Source organism: Bufo gargarizans, chromosome 7 (assembly GCF_014858855.1).
Source record: "Bufo gargarizans isolate SCDJY-AF-19 chromosome 7, ASM1485885v1, whole genome shotgun sequence".
NCBI classification, from domain to species: Eukaryota; Metazoa; Chordata; class Amphibia; order Anura; family Bufonidae; genus Bufo; species Bufo gargarizans.
The window spans coordinates 124,818,867-124,836,320 of NC_058086.1; the positions used below are offsets into that span (position 1 = coordinate 124,818,867).

Here is a 17,454-nt window from a genome sequence, read left to right on the forward strand (position 1 = left end):
AGCATTGTTAAATAAGTTTTAGAACTCTAGCAGTGGAGATGATTCTTTACAGTGGTTTTGTTGTACTGCATGGTCCTGTAATAGTAGTGCTTTTGTAGTCATCAGAATTTACTGACATACTAGTGAGGTGTATAGATATGACTGCTGGAAGCTAGGGATCATTTGTTTTAATTCTGTACATGCTCAATTGTAATCTTCAGGCAGAGGAATGTGCTAAGCCATTAGTGTTGTGTTTATGTATAGTGATGGACGAACATCTGATGGGGCGGTTCGCAAACGCCATCACTCAAACTCGATCAAATGTTCACGAACCGCAGGTTCGCGGCGGGTTCCATTCATTTTAATGCCAGGCGAACATGAAAAACCTCCACAAAATACTTACTAGATGTGCACACATAGTCCCACAACATGGACACTGACATAGCAGAAGTATTAAGCGAATCTGCGATCGACAAACATTCTTTTTTCATCTGCAACCAAGTTCAATGACAAAGAGGAAGAACTCCTGGTGACTGTAAGTAATCTTACATGAAAGTAGTGTATTTGATTACATTTCACCTGCATGTCTGAACAATCGCTTTATATGCATAAAGAGTGTTATAAAAAAAATCGCCAGTGCGACCTTCAGCGAATCAAATTTTTCTTAAGTGCACTCAACTTCACATTTTATAAGGTCTCACTAGATATTATTGATTTTTGCACGTATTCCTACATCACACCCACTATATTAGTAGCATATTTGTATGGAAAGCATAGAAATATATTTAACATGTACATTGCACATCCATTGTCATGCTGCACACTATATTCCGCACACACACACTATATACCGCGCACACACACTATATACCGCGCACACACACACTATGTACCACACACACTATATACTGCACACACACTATATAGCACACACACACACACTATATACCGCACACACACAATATATACCACACACACACACTATATACCGCACACACACACTATATACCGCACACACACTATATACCGCGCACGCACACACTATGTACCACACACACTATATACTACACACACACACTATATACCACACACACTATATACCGCACACACACAATATATACCACACACACACACTATATACCGCACACACACTATATACCGCACACACACACAATATACCGCACACACACAGACACACTATATACCGCGCACACACACACTATGTACCACACACACTATATACTGCACACACACACACTATATAGCACACACACACACTATATACCGCACACACACAATATATACCACACACACACACTATATACCGCACACACACACTATATACCGCACACACACTATATACCGTGCACGCACACACAATGTACCACACACACTATATACTACACACACACACACTATATAGCACACACACACACTATATACCGCACACACACACTATATACCGCACACACACAATATATACCACACACACACACTATATACCGCGCACAGACACACTACGTACCACACACACTATATACTGCACACACACACTATATACTACACACACACACACTATATACCACACACACTATATACCGCACACACACAATATATACCACACACACTATATACCGCACACACACTATATACCGCACACACACACAATATACCGCACACACACAGACACGCTATATACCGCACACACAGAGTTTATAGATTATAATTTGTGTCCTGTTGGTCAGGACTCAGGAGAAGCTTTCTTTGTCAGACCGCCAGTATTTGCTGGTTCATTTAGAGTTATTCAGGGTGCATCACGGGGAGGCAAACCAGCTGTACACCCCATACCGTACCGTCACTTCACTAGACAGGTACATCTCTGCTTAGCTGGACAATATCTGATAGCTCAGACCCCACCCACATACAGTCGTAATACAATCCCATCTTCTAACCGTAACAGTAAGGTTGCATGCACACGGGCGTGTTTTTTCAGAACTATGGACTGTACAAACCCGTCCTGCCGAGTAGACGAGCGCATGGCATCATTGGTTGCTAACTCGCTATGTACCGCCGTATACATAACAACCGTCTCTATAAAAATATCCTATGATCTAACCCCTCCAGTGAACACTTACATTTTTTTTTATAATAAACTATTGAAAGGAAATATTAATTTATTCACCTAACATCACTAAAAGTGCAACACCAAGCTATCAAAAAAGTCATATGCCCCCCAAGTATTAACAATCGGTCAGTTCATTCTGCAAAAAATGAGACCCTACCATTAGAAAATCGCCAAATAAAAACAATAATATGGCTCTCAAAATATGGAGACAGTAAAACATGAATTGTTTTTGGTTCAACAATGCTTTTATTGTGTAAAATAGAAATAACTAAAAAATAAGGAAAAATATTCGGTCTTGCCGCATCTGTAACAACCAGCTGTCTAAAAATATTATACCAAATAACCCCTCAGGTGGACACCTTTTTAAACAAAAATGTAAAACTCTTAAAAAAGTCAATTTTTTGGACAACTTTTATCACAAAAAGGCGTAATAGCAAGCGATCATAAAGTCAGATGCACCACAAAATAAAGGTTTAGAGGTTTAATAAGAGTTGCAAATAATGTTCATATATATTATTTTTCAAACAGGAATGAAGACATTGAAGGCCAAATTGGCCAAAATGCAAAAGGTGCTGTGCAACGATATGCAGGCCATTCACACATCTGTAAAATGTGTCCGCATCCTTTCCACAATTGAGAGGAAAGTTTACAGACCCATTGATTTTCAATTCCAGTCTAAAAAATGAGGCATTCACAGGATACAGAAGTAAGTGTCGGCCATTACAGGCCCCACAAATTATTCAACAGGCGTTCCCCTGACAGCAAATAAATTTGTATTCTGTGGCTGGTGGTACATTAGGCATTCACAGGATAAATAAGTGTCGGCCATTACAGGCCCCAAAAATTAGTGATTCAACAAACATAAAATGCCTTTTATGCCGCTCTATTTACCGAAGACAGGGACCATAAATTGTTATGGGTGGTGACGGATATGGGCTGTCATGAGAAATTTAAATCAAACATGGTCTACTAGTCACACGTGTTGAATTCCTCCGAGATCCATGCCTTATTCATTTTTAGAAATGTGAGCTAGGTGACTGCGCCTATCGGTCACGATCCCCACTGCTGCACTGAACGTCCTCTCGGACAGAACACTTGACGAGGGGCAAGCAACAGTTCCATTGCAAATTGTGCAAGCTCAGGCCAGAGGTCAAGCCTGCCCACCCAGTAGTCCAGGGGTTGATCACTTCTCAGAGCGTCCAAATCGCCCGTTAACCCGATGTAGTCGGACACCTGTTGGTCTAGGCGTTCCCTGATGCTGGATCCGGGGGACAGCTGTCGATGGGTCGTCTGAAAGAATGATCTCATATCAGAAGTGACCAACACATCTTAAAACCGCCCTCTTCTTGCAGGCGCTGTTGGATTGGTATCCGCAACTGTTTCTCTGTGAGTGAAAATTCCTCTGCCAGCACCCAAAAAAGCAGAATGCAGCATTTTTTTAAAGCAAGGCCTGGAAGTGCCACATTCTGACAGCCCTCTATGATGGTTCTTAACATTTCCGCCATTTTTGTTTGTACCGGGGGTCTAAATACGTTGCCACCGAATACTGGTCATTGCCCTTTATGCTTTTTACATGGGGGTCACTCTTAAAACAGTGGAGCATGAAGAATCCCATTTGCACTAAACTGGAAGCCGTGTAGTGGCCTGGCTCCTGCTTATCATCCAGGATAATGCCGTCCTCGTTCTCCTCCTCCCATCCACGGACAACACCAGGGATCCAAAAAAGGTTTAAAGCATGCTCTTCTTGCTCCACCTCCTCCCCAGCACCATCCTCCTCTGAATCCTCTTCAGACTCCTGTTGTTGACTTGTCTCAGATTGAGTAGCCCCCCCTGGAAATTCATCCATCATTGCGACTTCCTCATCTTCCTGCTCCTGCTCCTCGACGGCTTGATCAATGACGCAACGCAATGCACGCTCCAAAAAGAAGGCAAGAGGTACTATGTCACTGATGACACCCTGGCTGTGACTGACCAGTTTTGTGATCTCATCAAATGGCTGCAGAAGTCTGCAAGTGTCACAAATGAGCAGCTACTGGCGCGGTTAAAATAAAACAAGCTCCCCAGAACCTGTCCTGCCACAGAGTTCGTACAGGTAGTCGTTAACTGCACGTTTCTGCAGGAGCAGTCTATCGAGCATATACAAGGTTGAGTTCCATTGTGTCGGGCAGTCACAAATAAGACGTCTGACGGGCAGGTTGTGTTGCCGCTGAATGTCAGCAAGGCAAGCCATGGCCGTGTAAAATCTTCTGAAATGGCCCGAGATTTTCCTGGCGTGCCGCAAGATGTCCTGGACCCCAGGGTATTTGACAACCAGTCTCTGCACGACCAAGTTCAGGATGTGTGCCATGCATGGCACGTGTGTAATTTTGTACTGTTTCAGCGAGCTCAGCAGTTGGCACCGTTGTCACACACCACTTTACCAACTGTCAAATTGAGCAGTGTTAGCCACTAATCTGCCTGTGAACGCAAAGCTGAAAAGTGTGCAGGACCGGTGTGGCTCTTGGCTTCCAGGCAAAACAGACGCAGCACAGCATGGCAACGTCTCACCTGGCATGTAGAATAGGTTCTGGGGATCTTGGGCGGTGCAGCAGAAGAGACGGTAGCAGCGGAAAATGAGGAGTCAGCCGAGGAGGAGAGGGAGGATGGAGTAGGAGAAGGAGAAGAAGAGGCAGGCCTGCATGCAATTTGTGGCGGTAAAACCAAATCTACACGGGTGCCACTGGTTACATGCTTGACAGCCGTCAGAAGGTTTACCCAGTGGGCAGTAAAAGTTATATACCTTCCCTGCCTGTGTTTGCTAGACCATGTGTCTGTGGTCAGATGTATCTTGGCACCGACACTGTGTGCCAGAGATACATTCACTTGCCGCTGAACGTGGCCAAATAGCTCTGGGATGCCCTTCTGCGAGAAATATTTCCTTCCTTCGACCTTCCATTGTGGTGTTCCAATGGCCACAAATTTTCAAAAGGCCTCTGAGTCCACAAGTTAATATGGCAGTAGTTGGCGGGCTATCAGTTCCAACAAGCCAGCGGTCAACCGTTGGGCAAGAGGGTTATCCAGCGTCAACATTTTTTTACGCTAGAACATTTGGGCCATGGAAGCCTGCCTTTTTCCAGACAAATGTGAGGAAGTCATGATGGAAGGTGGAGTGGAGGACAATTATGAGGAGAGAGGAGAAGGAGAAGAGGCTGGATGGTGAGAGCCTGGAGTAGGGCTTTGTGGGTTCTGACGGCGTTGCTCCCACTGGGCTCGCTGATGGTGCCTTCTTAAGGTGAAGGTGCCTTCTTAAGGCGGTTGCCCTTAGGTGAGTGTTGGGCTTACCGTGAATTATGCATTGACTGCAAAGGCTGCAGATGGCAACACTATTGTCAGCAGCTGGCACACTAAAAAAAGCCCACACTGCGGAGCCATGTGCGGGCATCCTGGAAGCGCCAGATGTGACCCTACATGGTTGATGGCTCGCTCCTGATAGATTAGCAGTCTGGTTTGTCCCTCCTGTGCAATGTAAGTTCGGCCTACTTCTCCTCCTTATCTGCTGGTTCATCTATCCCTCTGAACTCCTCTCCTTTTCCTCTCTTGTGGTCACCCAGGTTACGTCCATAGACACGTCATCATCGATGTCACTTTCCCCACCACTAATATTAGAGATCTTGGAGTAGGCAGCAACAGCGGGGACCAACCTCCTTGGGCTGATCTGGGTACTGTCGTCAGACTGCTGAGTGGCAGCTGTTGATACCTCCTCTTCCTGATCCGATGCCAAGAATAGCTGTGCATCAGAAATGTCTTGTGATGGATTGAAAAATAATTCGTGTGACTCAAGCGGAGGGTATATGGTGGTGGTGGTGTCTTTGGGGGTGCACACAGCAGAGAGTGAAGAGGGTGCAGATAGAGAGGATGAGGAGGGTGCAGAAGCATAAGGCTGAGTGAGCCACTCAACCAAGTCTCGTAATCGAACTTCCCACTTTGACTCCGGCCTGGTGTTACTGCCCTACCCCTACCACCCCCGCGGAAGGGCCTGCCTCTTCCTCTGCCTGTCATTTTTTAAATGAACCTGTGAAACAAGTCTCTAGAGAAGCACAGTGTATGTGGAAGAAGGTATATAACACCCCGCTACAATATACCGTTTTGGGGGGCCACTGGTCTATTACACCAGTTATAAAAAATAAAAAAATCCTTTACATTTTCTCACTGTGTGTAGCAGAGGTAACGCAGTGAAAGCAGATACATTTCTACAGTGCCCAAATTCACTATTTGAAAAGTATATTCTTATATAACACCCTGATTCAATATGTGGTTTTGGGGGCCACTGGTCTATCACACCAATTCAAAAAAAAATGTCCTTTAAATTTCTCACTGTGTGTAGCAGAGGTAACGCAGTAAAAGCGGACACATTTCATTAGTACCCAAATACACTATTTGAAAAGTATAGTTCTTATATAACACTCCGCTTCAATATGTCGTTTTTTGGGGGGGGGGGGCACTGATCTATCACACCATTTATAATCCTTTTTTCTAATTGCGTTTGTCACTCTTTGTAGTTGTAGTATCGCTGCAGAACCGATCACCAGTCACAATGCTGCACTATAAAAATCCACTGTAATATGCTTTCTATATTAGAAAGTATATTATAAGTGTATTTCAGCCCTATATACTGCACACCAAACAATAATACACCTATACCAGTCCTTAAAAGGACTTTTGTGGACCTATTTGCTAGCGATTTGTGTCACTATTAACACTCTAACAGTCTGTCCCTGCTCCACACAGCAATCTCTCCCTACACTGACAAAAGACAGAATGTAAAATGGCAGCCAGATCAGGTCTATTTATAAGGTAGGGGGTATGTCCATGTGCTGGGGGGTATGTCCATGTGAGCATCCATAAAGCCTCTTTTAGACAGTCAATATTTTGTCAGTGTTTTGCAGCAGTATTTGATCAGTAATTGTAAGCCAAAATCTAGAGTGAGTCCAAAACAGTGATAACCTATAATGGAATTATTTGTATCTCATCTGTGTTTTGGACCCACTCCTGCTTTTGGCTACCAGTTATGATCAAATTCTAATGCAAAACACTGACACTAAAAGAACATATCAGCTACAATGAACTTGGGTTGAGTTGGTGGAGTGATTTGTGTGGTGCATTCCAATAACCAACGACACTCCTTCTGTATGGCAATAATCCAGCTGCCAGGTTTGATCCATCCAGCAAGTTTGACCCATTAGGTTTTAACCCTTATACATGTTGAGAGCAAAATATCATATCAAGTTCATAGTATTGAGGGATCCCAGACACTATGATGGGATCCACATGAGCTAAATTTTAGTTGCACTGCACAGTGATATAGAATTTGTTTAAAATTGTTGTGTCTGTCAGAGGGACACAGAGTAAAATTTTCCATAACAGAATGTGGTAGCTTGGAATGATGAATTTGGGTCCAGTTAGTGGAGCCATTTGTCTGCTAATACCATTATGGTTCTGACCATAAACAATTGAAATAACGATGCAGACTAATATTTTTGCTAAATGAACATATTTGCTACGATTAATTTGGGTTGAGTTGGTGGAGTAATTTGAGTGGTCCATTCTGATCACCAATGACACTTCTCCCATATGGTAATAATTTGTGATGAGCGGGAGGTGCCATATTCGATTTTGCGATATTTTGCGAATATTCGATTGAATATTCATTTTATATTCGTCGAAATCGAATATTCGTCATTATGCTATTTATCGCAAATAGTATGTGATTTAATTGATTGTATTGCATGGTTATAAGGGAAAATAATAGCATTCTGAATACAGAATGCATAGTACAATAGGGCTGTGGGGGTTAAAAATAAAAAAAGAACTCACCTTAATCCACTTGTTCACGCAGCCAGCATCTCTTCTGTCTTCATCTGTGAGGAAAAGGACCTTTGATGATGTCACTTCGTTCATCACATGGTCATTCACATGATCCATCACCATGGTGATGAATCATGTGATGAGCGTAGTGATGTCATCAAAGGTCCTTTTCCTCACAGATGAGTTAATTTTAAAAATATTTTCTTTTAACCCCTCCAGCCCTATTGTACTAAGCATTCTGTATTCAGAATGATATTATTTTCCCTTATAACCATGTTATAAGGGAAAATAATAATGATCGGGTCCCCATCCCGATCGTCTCCTAGCAACCGTGCGTGAAAATCGCACTGCATCCGCACTTGCTTGTGGATGCTTGCGATTTTTACGCAACCCCATTCATTTCAATGGGGCCTGCGTTACGTGAAAAACACACAAAGAGGAGCATGCTGCGATTTTCACGCAACGCAAGTGATGCGTGAAAATCACCGCTCATGTGCATTGCCCCATAGAAATGAATGGGCCCGGATTCAGTGCGGGTGCAATGCGTCCACCTCACGCATTGCACCCGCGCGGAAATCTTGCCCGTGTAAAAGGGGCCTTAATGGCATAGCAAGTAAACTAGATAAACGCACCTATATATTAGTCCGCTTGTTGAGACTGAGTCTGATTCACAATAATTCTATGTATAACAGAACAGATTAAGTATGACATGACTAGAGCAGCAGATTAACTAGATAAATGCCCCTATATATTAGACCGCCTGTAGAAACCAAGTCTTATGCACAGTAAGTCTATGTATAACAGAACAGATTAAGTATTAATGGTGCAGCAGATGAACTACACAAATGCGTCTATATATTAGACCACCTGTTGACAATGAGTGTGATGCACAGTAAATCTATGTATAACAGAACAAATTAAATATAAATAGTGCAGCAGGTGAACAAAATTCACAGGGCGATTAGACTGAGCCTGTACTGTCCCTGCAGTCTCCCTATGCTCTCCCTTCAGTGTCTAAAACCTCTCCCCACGATCTCTCTAGACTGTCCCTATCTATTATTTTACATCTAAAAACTTGCTAAAATAATGTCCCTAGTGCTTGCCATGTCTCTCCTTATGCTCACTTCACAGTGAAATGGCGGTGACTGCTCAGGATGAGGCTTTTATAGGGCTGTGACATCAGAGGGAATGGCTATCTGCTGATCGGCTGGCTGCATGGGATTATGGGTCATATTGCATTACCGGGCTTCTTACTTTAACTTTGTAACATGTGTAACTGCTATTTTAGGGAACAAAAATGATTCATTACCACAAAGAGCAAGGAAATTCAGATAAAAGTCAATTTATTTCCCTTTGATTCGCTCAGCACTACCAGTCACATTACACATTAGTGTAGATTATTTTACATTTCATAGTGTGAATGGGTATTCAGTAGACAGTAAAAACCAAGAATTTACCACACAAATACTTGTCATATAAACATCTGTCCATAGAAATTATAAAAAACTAGCACCAAAAATAGATTATTTAAAAAAAAAAATACAAAACCTTTAAAAGACTAATAAAACAAAGAAATCAGTGGCAAATAGTTGAGTTCTAGAGAAAGCTCTGGTTTTGTGAATGGTAGAACAGATGGTGCCTCGCAGCAAGTAGGTAGCTCTGAAAAGAACTATAAAAGCATGCTTTGATTCCTGTTTCTGAGGCACAATGTGATGTATTAGGTGGCTACAGTATATACAGCAGAACCAGTTGCACTTCCATACCTTTAATGGGACACTTCACTGATTTTCTATTTCTTACAGTATAAACTCTGGGTACTAGAAAGGCACAAATGAAGTGCACAGTCTATTGAAATAGTAAAACTACCGTACTTACTGTAATTATAAATGGCACAGTGTTAATCATTTCCAATATGAAAGGTATTCGCAAAATCTGTTCCCAGATATTCCCCTTTAAAGAAAATAAAAACAAGCATATGAGTGGCACATGTAGACAGTGGAGGGAAGCCATAACATAGCACACTCCTAACAACCTGCAAAAGAGGTTTTTCCATTTCCATGACCAAGGCCAGTAACAAGAAGCATATTCAGTTTATACATAATGTTATGATTCTGCGGACTTTGTGTCAGTAGTTGTGGTCAGGCCAGGACAACGCTCCCGTTATGTGCTCATGTCACAAAGCATATTTTTCAACATTAAGATGGGAACAAGACCAACCTCTAATCAGACCTATCTCTTTATGTACCACCATAGAATATGTATGTCCCTAATATGTACTAATTCATGTAGTATTTGTTTATAATTTATAATTTAGTCTTGTGCTTGAATCATATAGCTGTTGTTTTTATCAATATAATCTACCTGAGATATTGAGTCCAGGGAAAGCATTTCACAAGAATTTTTGTTCCAATTTTCAGCAATATAGCTAATATTGAAAATACAGCTGAGTGTTCAAATTATCTCATTAAAAATAGATGATTATGTTTTTCTAAATAGCATTAGGTTCCGGACTGAAAATGTACTGTACTTGTTGATCATTTAGATTAGTGTGAATAGTACATCAAACATGCCATTTACCTTGTAGCTGAGGTAACTAAGCAAGATAGTTTCTAAAAGGCTGATGAGAGCGACTGTTACCTGTGAAGAAGAGCATTTATAAAGAAGAGAATAACTTACAATAGTAATGGTAATAGGAATGATAAAAATAGCAGTAAGAAAGATAGACTGGCAGATAAATGCACTGCTCAAGGACAAGCCATAAGGTTATGCAATTTGAGAAAATAACAGTTGTAGCTCACATCTGCAAATGATCACATTTTCAAAACAACACTGTATCTATTATTTTTTTATATATTACTTTTATATTGATTCATTATATAATGTATGTTTATATTATTTTTTTTAAAAATAATAAAAAGATTATTATCAAATGATCACATTTTCAAGCACATAGCTCCAATCTGCGATATGTGGGAGGGATGTAAAAGCTAGATTGAAATTGTTTCTGGACTACATGAAACCATAAAAATCAGAACATGTTGAATGGGATGATTGTACAATACCTCCTGTTTGTCAATGTGCAGTTACAGATAAGAGTATAGACTCACTGTGCCAACTAACTGGTTTGGCATAGGGCTACCCCTAATGCCATTGTTCTGGTGTTCACCTTATATTCAACCTTTAACCTTGACACATGGATTTGATCTTCAATGCAGGGAAGCAACCAGACTCGTTGGGCTGTGTATGAGGGTGGTTGGGTCTTACAGTGGCTGCCAGGAAAATGCTCTTAGGGAGTCAGGGAGAGTGAAAAAAACAATCAGGGACAGTCAGTTTAATCAAGCTTATTGCCAGGGAGAGGCTAGGTTTACAAATAAATTGTGTCTGTGTTGTGTAGATTACAAATAAGCAAAGCAGCTAATAGCCTGGGATAGAGAAGATAGGAGCTGTGGCTGGCTATGACTGCTATAAAAAGTGCAGATACTGCAGTGCAGCAAACCTCCAAAGCAGCTACGTGCAAGCAAATACTTTCATTTTCTTCTTATTTTAAAAGAAATACTTTTTTGTGGGGTTCAATTTAATTAAGCAGCATCTATATATGTGATTATTGCAGCAATACCCATGGTATGGCATCAATCTACCTGTGTGTATTAAGGTGAAATTGAGCATCAAGCCTCAGTTGTCCATTTAAATCTATGCAGTTTCCAAATGGTTGAAATGTAAATTTTTATTTTTATAGGGTGGTGGATTCAATTTCATGAAACAGCATATGTACATGATTACTGCATTAAAACAGACATTTTCTCACTCCTCAGTCCACCTTGCTGGTGGTGCCCCATCTTGTTATTGTTGCTGTATGTCTGCCTAACATAATGTTATGTACAGCTTGATGCCACGGCCTGCATCATGCCACTAATAAGTCAATCGTCCGTTTACGTGTATTCAGTTTTCAAGCACTTAAAATTCAACATTTTTATTTTTTGGGGGGTTCAATTTCACAAGGCAGCATATGTATGTGATTACTACATCAGTACCGACATTTTCTCACTGCTCCAGCTGATTCCCATGAAGATACCTTGCCATGTTGGCAGTGCCCCATCTTGCCAATGTTGCCACCTGTCTGCCTACCATCGTGTTCTGTACAGCTGCATGCTGCTGCCTGTATCATGCCACTAATGCCTGAATCGACCATTTACATATATTCATCTAACACTTTTTGGGGGGTTAAATTTCATTATGTATGCAATTACTGCATCAATACCCACATTTTCTCACCCCTCTGGCTGATTCCAATGAATAGGCCTCCCCTTGCTGGTGGTGACCCATCTTGCCACTGTCTGTTTGCCTACCATCATGTTCTGTACAGCTGCTGTGGCCTGCATCATGCCACTTATGCCACTTTCCAACCATTACGTTCTAAACGGCTGCTGCCGCTCCATGACACTTTCTTTATTATATCTGTGACCTGACGACTATTGTCTTCAGTAAGGCGGCTGCTGCTGCCTGCCAACATAGACCATATGGCTTCTGCTTCAACTGCTGCTGCTCCTTGCTGTTAATCCTATACTACCAATGCCATTAACACAAAGAATCTGCTGCCATCAGGGATGTAATGATCCCGGTCGCAGACAGTGTGACTGCGAACAGGCCCGGCAAAGGGGGGGGGGGGGGACGCCCGCAGTTCCACAAGTGCTTTTAATACAGTGCGGCTGGCCAGCTACTCTACCTGTGCAGTGTGCAAATTAAATAACCCATAACTAAAGATGAGCAAATGTTTTCAAAATTTGATTCACGGGATCGGAAAAAAAATTGGGAAAAATTTGGTTCAATCAGAATAAATTCACGGCGAATTATGTTAAAAAATGCTATTTCCTGGCTGCAGAGAGCCTTTATAGTGGTGTAGAACACTGTGCCATGCAATAACACGCATAGGGAGTCTGCTTTGGTAGGGAAATTATAATGTGAGTCCAGTATGACATGCAGATCACAGCCGTGGCACTTAAAATCACAGCACACTTCATTTATTTGGGCAGTCAGGGGGTCAAAACTGACCAAATAAATCAAGCATGACCTCAGTTTTACAGGTCGATATTAGCGCCAAGAAGAAGCGCACTCCTTTTACTCATTGTCAGCTGATTCCACATAGATATCTAGATAAACTGTTATATTAAACACTTATACAAGTAGAGCCCCCCATCAGAGTAGAGAGGGTGTCAGCTGTAAGTTTGTGTTGACGTCACTGATCATGTTGCCCTTCCTCTGATCCGTCAGAACAATAACCAACAAAAAACGGACCCTGTCTGTGGAGTATCCTTGGTCAGCATTTGGTTAGTAATCCATTGGTATTGCTAATGCCCAAAAAAAAAAAAACAGAGATGACAAATTAATAGAATATTTGCATGTATTCTGTGTTTTGTACCCAGTCCTGATTTTGGCTGCCAAATCATAAGCCAATTCTGATGGGACCATACAGGCCTTACAGCTGCTACACAAACAGGATCTGTTTTGCGTCAGACAGGTCAGAAGACGGGTCAAATAAATGATGATGTCAGCCAAGCCAAAAAGGGTAAATAGTGGCCCAGTCATGAAGTGGGGAGGGTAAATACATCATGAGAAGTCCACAGAGTGTCCCTATGACATAGTGGTGAGGTGGAAGCAGCATGAGGAGACCACAGAGTGGCAAAATGAAAGAGTCTATAGGTGGTGGCAGTATCAGGAGGCTAAGAATGGCACAATGACAGATTGTGAAGGTGGTGACACCAGCATCAGGGGGTCACAGAGTGGCAAGGTGACATAGTGTGGAGGTGGCGGCAGCAGGAGGAGACCACAGAGTGGCACAATGACAGAGTCTGAAGGTGGCTGCAGCATCCGGAAGCCACAGAGTGGCACAATGACAGAGTGTGGAGGTGGCAGCAGCATGAGGAGGCCACCGAGTGGCATAATGACACAGTCTGAAGGAGGCGGCAGTATTAGGAAGCCATAGAGTGGTACAATGACAATGACTGGAAGTGGTAGCAGCATCAGAAGGCCACAGAGTGGCACAATGACACAGTCCGAAAGTGTCGCAGAGTGGCTTAATGACAGAGTCTGGAGGTGGTGGCAGTGTGAGGAGACCAAAGAGTGGCACAATGACAGAGTCTGGAGGTGGCGGCAGCATCGAGAGGTCACAGAGTGGCTCAATGACATGAGGCTGGAGGTGGCGGCAGAATCAGGAGGCCACACAATGGCTAGGTGACATAGTGTGGAGATAGCAGAAGCAGGAGGAGGCCACAGATGACAGAGTCTATAAGTGGCAGCAGTATTTGGAAGCCACAGAGTAGCACAATGACAGAGTCTGTAGGTGACAGCAGCATGAGGAAACCACAGAGTTGAACAATGACAGAGTATGGAGGTGGTGGCAGCATCAGGAGGTCACAGAGTGGCCCAATGACAGAGGCTGGAGGTGGCGGCAGCATCAGGAGGCCACAGAGTGGCTAGGTGACATAGTGTGGAGATGGCAGCAGCAGAAGGAGACCACAGAGTGGCCCAATGACAGAGTCTAAAGGCTGAGGCAGCATCAGGAGGCCACAGAGTGGCACAATAACACAGTCCGAAGGTGTCGCCAGCATCATAAGACCACAGAGTGGCTGAATGACAGAGTCTGGAGGTGGTGGCAGCATGAGAAGACCACAGAGTGGCACAATGACAGAGTCTGGAGGTGGCGGCAGCATCGTGAGGTCACAGAGTGGCCCAATGACAGAGGCTGGAGTTGGCGGCAGCATCAGGAGGCCACACAGTGGCACAATGACAGAGTGTGAAGGTGGCAGCAGCATGAGGAGACCACAGAGTGGCCCAATAAAAGAGTCTGGAGGTGGTGGCAGCATAAGGAGACCACAGATCGGCCCAATGACAGAGTCTGGAGATGGCAGCATCAGGAGACAACAGAGTGGCTCAATGACACAGTCTGGTTGTGGCATCAGCATCAGGAGTCCACAAAATGGCTAGGTGACATAGTGTGGAGATAGCAGCAGCAGGAGGAGGCCACAGAGTGGCTCAATGACAGTCTGTAGGTGGCAGCAGAATGAGGAAACCACAGAGTGTAACAATGACAGAGTATGGAGGTAATGGCAGTATGAGGAGATTACAGAGTGGCACAATCACAGAGTCTGGGGGTGGCGGTAGCATCAGCGTCACAGAGTGGACCAATGGCAGAGGCTGGAGGTGGCGGCAGCATCAGGAGGCCACAGAGTGGCTAGGTGACATAGTGTGGCGGTGGCGGCAGCAGGAGGAGACCCCATAGTGGCTCAATGATAGAGTCTGAAGGTTGAGGCAGCATCAGGAGGCCACAGAGTGGCACAATAACACAGTCCGAAGGTGTCGCCAGCATCATAAGACCACAGAGTGGCTCAATGGCAGAGTCTGGAGGTAGTGGCAGCGTGAGGAGACCATCAGAGTGGCACAATGACAGAGTGTGGAGTTGGCTGCAGCATGAGGAAACCACAGAGTGGCCCAATGACAGAGTCTGTAGGTCGTGGCAGAATGAGTAGACCAAAGATTGGCACAATGACAGAGTATGAAGGTGGCGGCAGCATCAGGAGGCCACAGAGTGGAACAACGACACAGGAGGTGGCCGCAGCATGAGGAGACCGCAGAGTGGCACAATGACAGAGCTTTGAAGCGGTGGCAGCATGAGAAGGCCACAAAGTGGCACAATGACAGACTGTGGAGGAAACCACAGAGCGGCCCAATGATAGAGTTTGTATGTGGTGGCAGCATCAGGAGACCACAGAGTGCCAAAATGACAGAGTTTGGATGTGGAAGTGTCATGGAACCATGAACCAGACGTACAACAAGAGATAAGTGGAAAATAAGAAGGTTTTATTGAAGAGCAAGCCGTAGCAAAGTCCGAACGGATGGCTAAACCGAAGCAGGGTCTTGCGGAGACAGAGGTCAGGAACCAGAAGGGTAGTCAGACGAAGCCAGGAACAGGAACCAACGGGGTAGTCAGACGAAGCCGGAATAAGGAACCAACGGGGTAGTCAGACGAAGCCGGAATCAGGAACCAACGGGGTAGTCAGACGAGGCCAGGATCAGGAACCAGAAGCAGCAGCAGTCTTGGAAGCATGTGAACACAGGAGGACCAAGCAAGGAACTGAAGCCACAGACCTCCTATATATATGAGCTAGGCATCCAGCTCCTCCCAGTGGGAAGGAGGAGCCGCAGGGTGGGAGGCTACAAGAAAACCCAGAAACCAAGATGGCCACCAGCACATGTCAAACGAAGGGAACAGCAAGGAGGTAAGACCATGACAGTACCTCCCCCTCAAGGGCCCCTCCTCCGCGGAGTACGGAACGGTTTCTGAGGGAAGCGTGCGTGGAAGGCTCGGAGCAAGACAGGAGCATGGACATCTGCGGAGGGAACCCAGGAACGCTCCTCTGGACCATAACCACGCCAATGGACCAAAAACTGCACCCGGCCGCGGACCAGGCGTGAGTCCAGGATATTGCTCACCTCATACTCCTCACGATTGCCCACTTGGACCGGACGAGGCCGAGGAATCGAGGAAGTAAAACGATTACACACCAGTGGCTTCAACAGGGAGACATGAAACACGTTGGAGATCCGCATGCCAGGAGGAAGCGCAAGGGCATAGGCTACCGGGTTTACCCTGCGAAGCACTCGGAAGGGACCAACAAAGCGAGGCGCCAGCTTGGGAGTGGGCACTCGAAGGTTGAGGTTGCGGGTGGACAACCATACGCGGTCTCCGACCTGGTAGGAAGGAGCGGGCGCTCGTCTGCGATCAGCCTGGAGTTTCTGGCGCTGCGCAGAGACCTCAAGGGACCTCTGGATCTGTACCCAAGAAGCACGTAGGACGGAAAGGTGATCCTCCACAGCCGGAATATCCTGGGGAGAGAATACCTCCGGTAACACGGCAGGTTGGAACCCATAATTGGCCATGAAGGGAGACGTCCCAGAGGAAGAGTTCACCGCCGTGTTCCTGGCAAACTCAGCCCAAGGCAGGAGGTCAACCCAATTGTCTTGGTGATCGGAGACATAGCAACGAAGGAATTGCTCCAAGGCCTGATTGGATCGTTCTGCGGCCCCATTGGACTGAGGGTGGTAGGCCGAGGAGAAAGAGAGATGAATCCCCAACTGGGAGCAAAAGGCGCGCCAGAACCTGGACACAAACTGACTCCCCCGATCCGACACAATCTCCTTGGGCAAACCGTGCAACCGGAAGACCTCCCTGGCAAAAATCGAGGCCAACTCTTGTGCAGAGGGTAACTTCTTGAGAGGAACACAGTGGCACATTTTGGAAAACCGATCCACAATCATGAGAATGACCGTATGGCCTCGGGATGCAGGGAGGTCCACAATGAAATCCATCCCCAGGTGTGACCATGGACGCTCCCCGGTGGCTATGGGTTGCAAAAGGCCCAACGGAAGGTGCCGAGGGGACTTACTCTGGGCACAAACGGAGCATGCCGCTACATATGCGGCGATGTCGGAACGTAGAGAAGGCCACCAGA

At 44.8% G+C, this 17,454-nt stretch overlaps 1 protein-coding gene across 1 annotated transcript in view; it reads right to left on the reverse strand.

Moving 5' to 3' along the window:
• The window catches only part of KCNT2 (potassium sodium-activated channel subfamily T member 2), a 1,405,312-nt gene that overhangs the window by 946,761 nt on the left and 441,097 nt on the right, over positions 1 to 17,454 (reverse strand). The window contains exons 5-6 of the mRNA XM_044301880.1: positions 10,526 to 10,585; positions 9,824 to 9,898 (exon numbers count right to left, since the gene is read on the reverse strand). Of these exons, the coding sequence (XP_044157815.1) occupies positions 9,824 to 9,898; positions 10,526 to 10,585 (135 nt within the window). The remainder of the gene's footprint in view (positions 1 to 9,823; positions 9,899 to 10,525; positions 10,586 to 17,454) is intronic.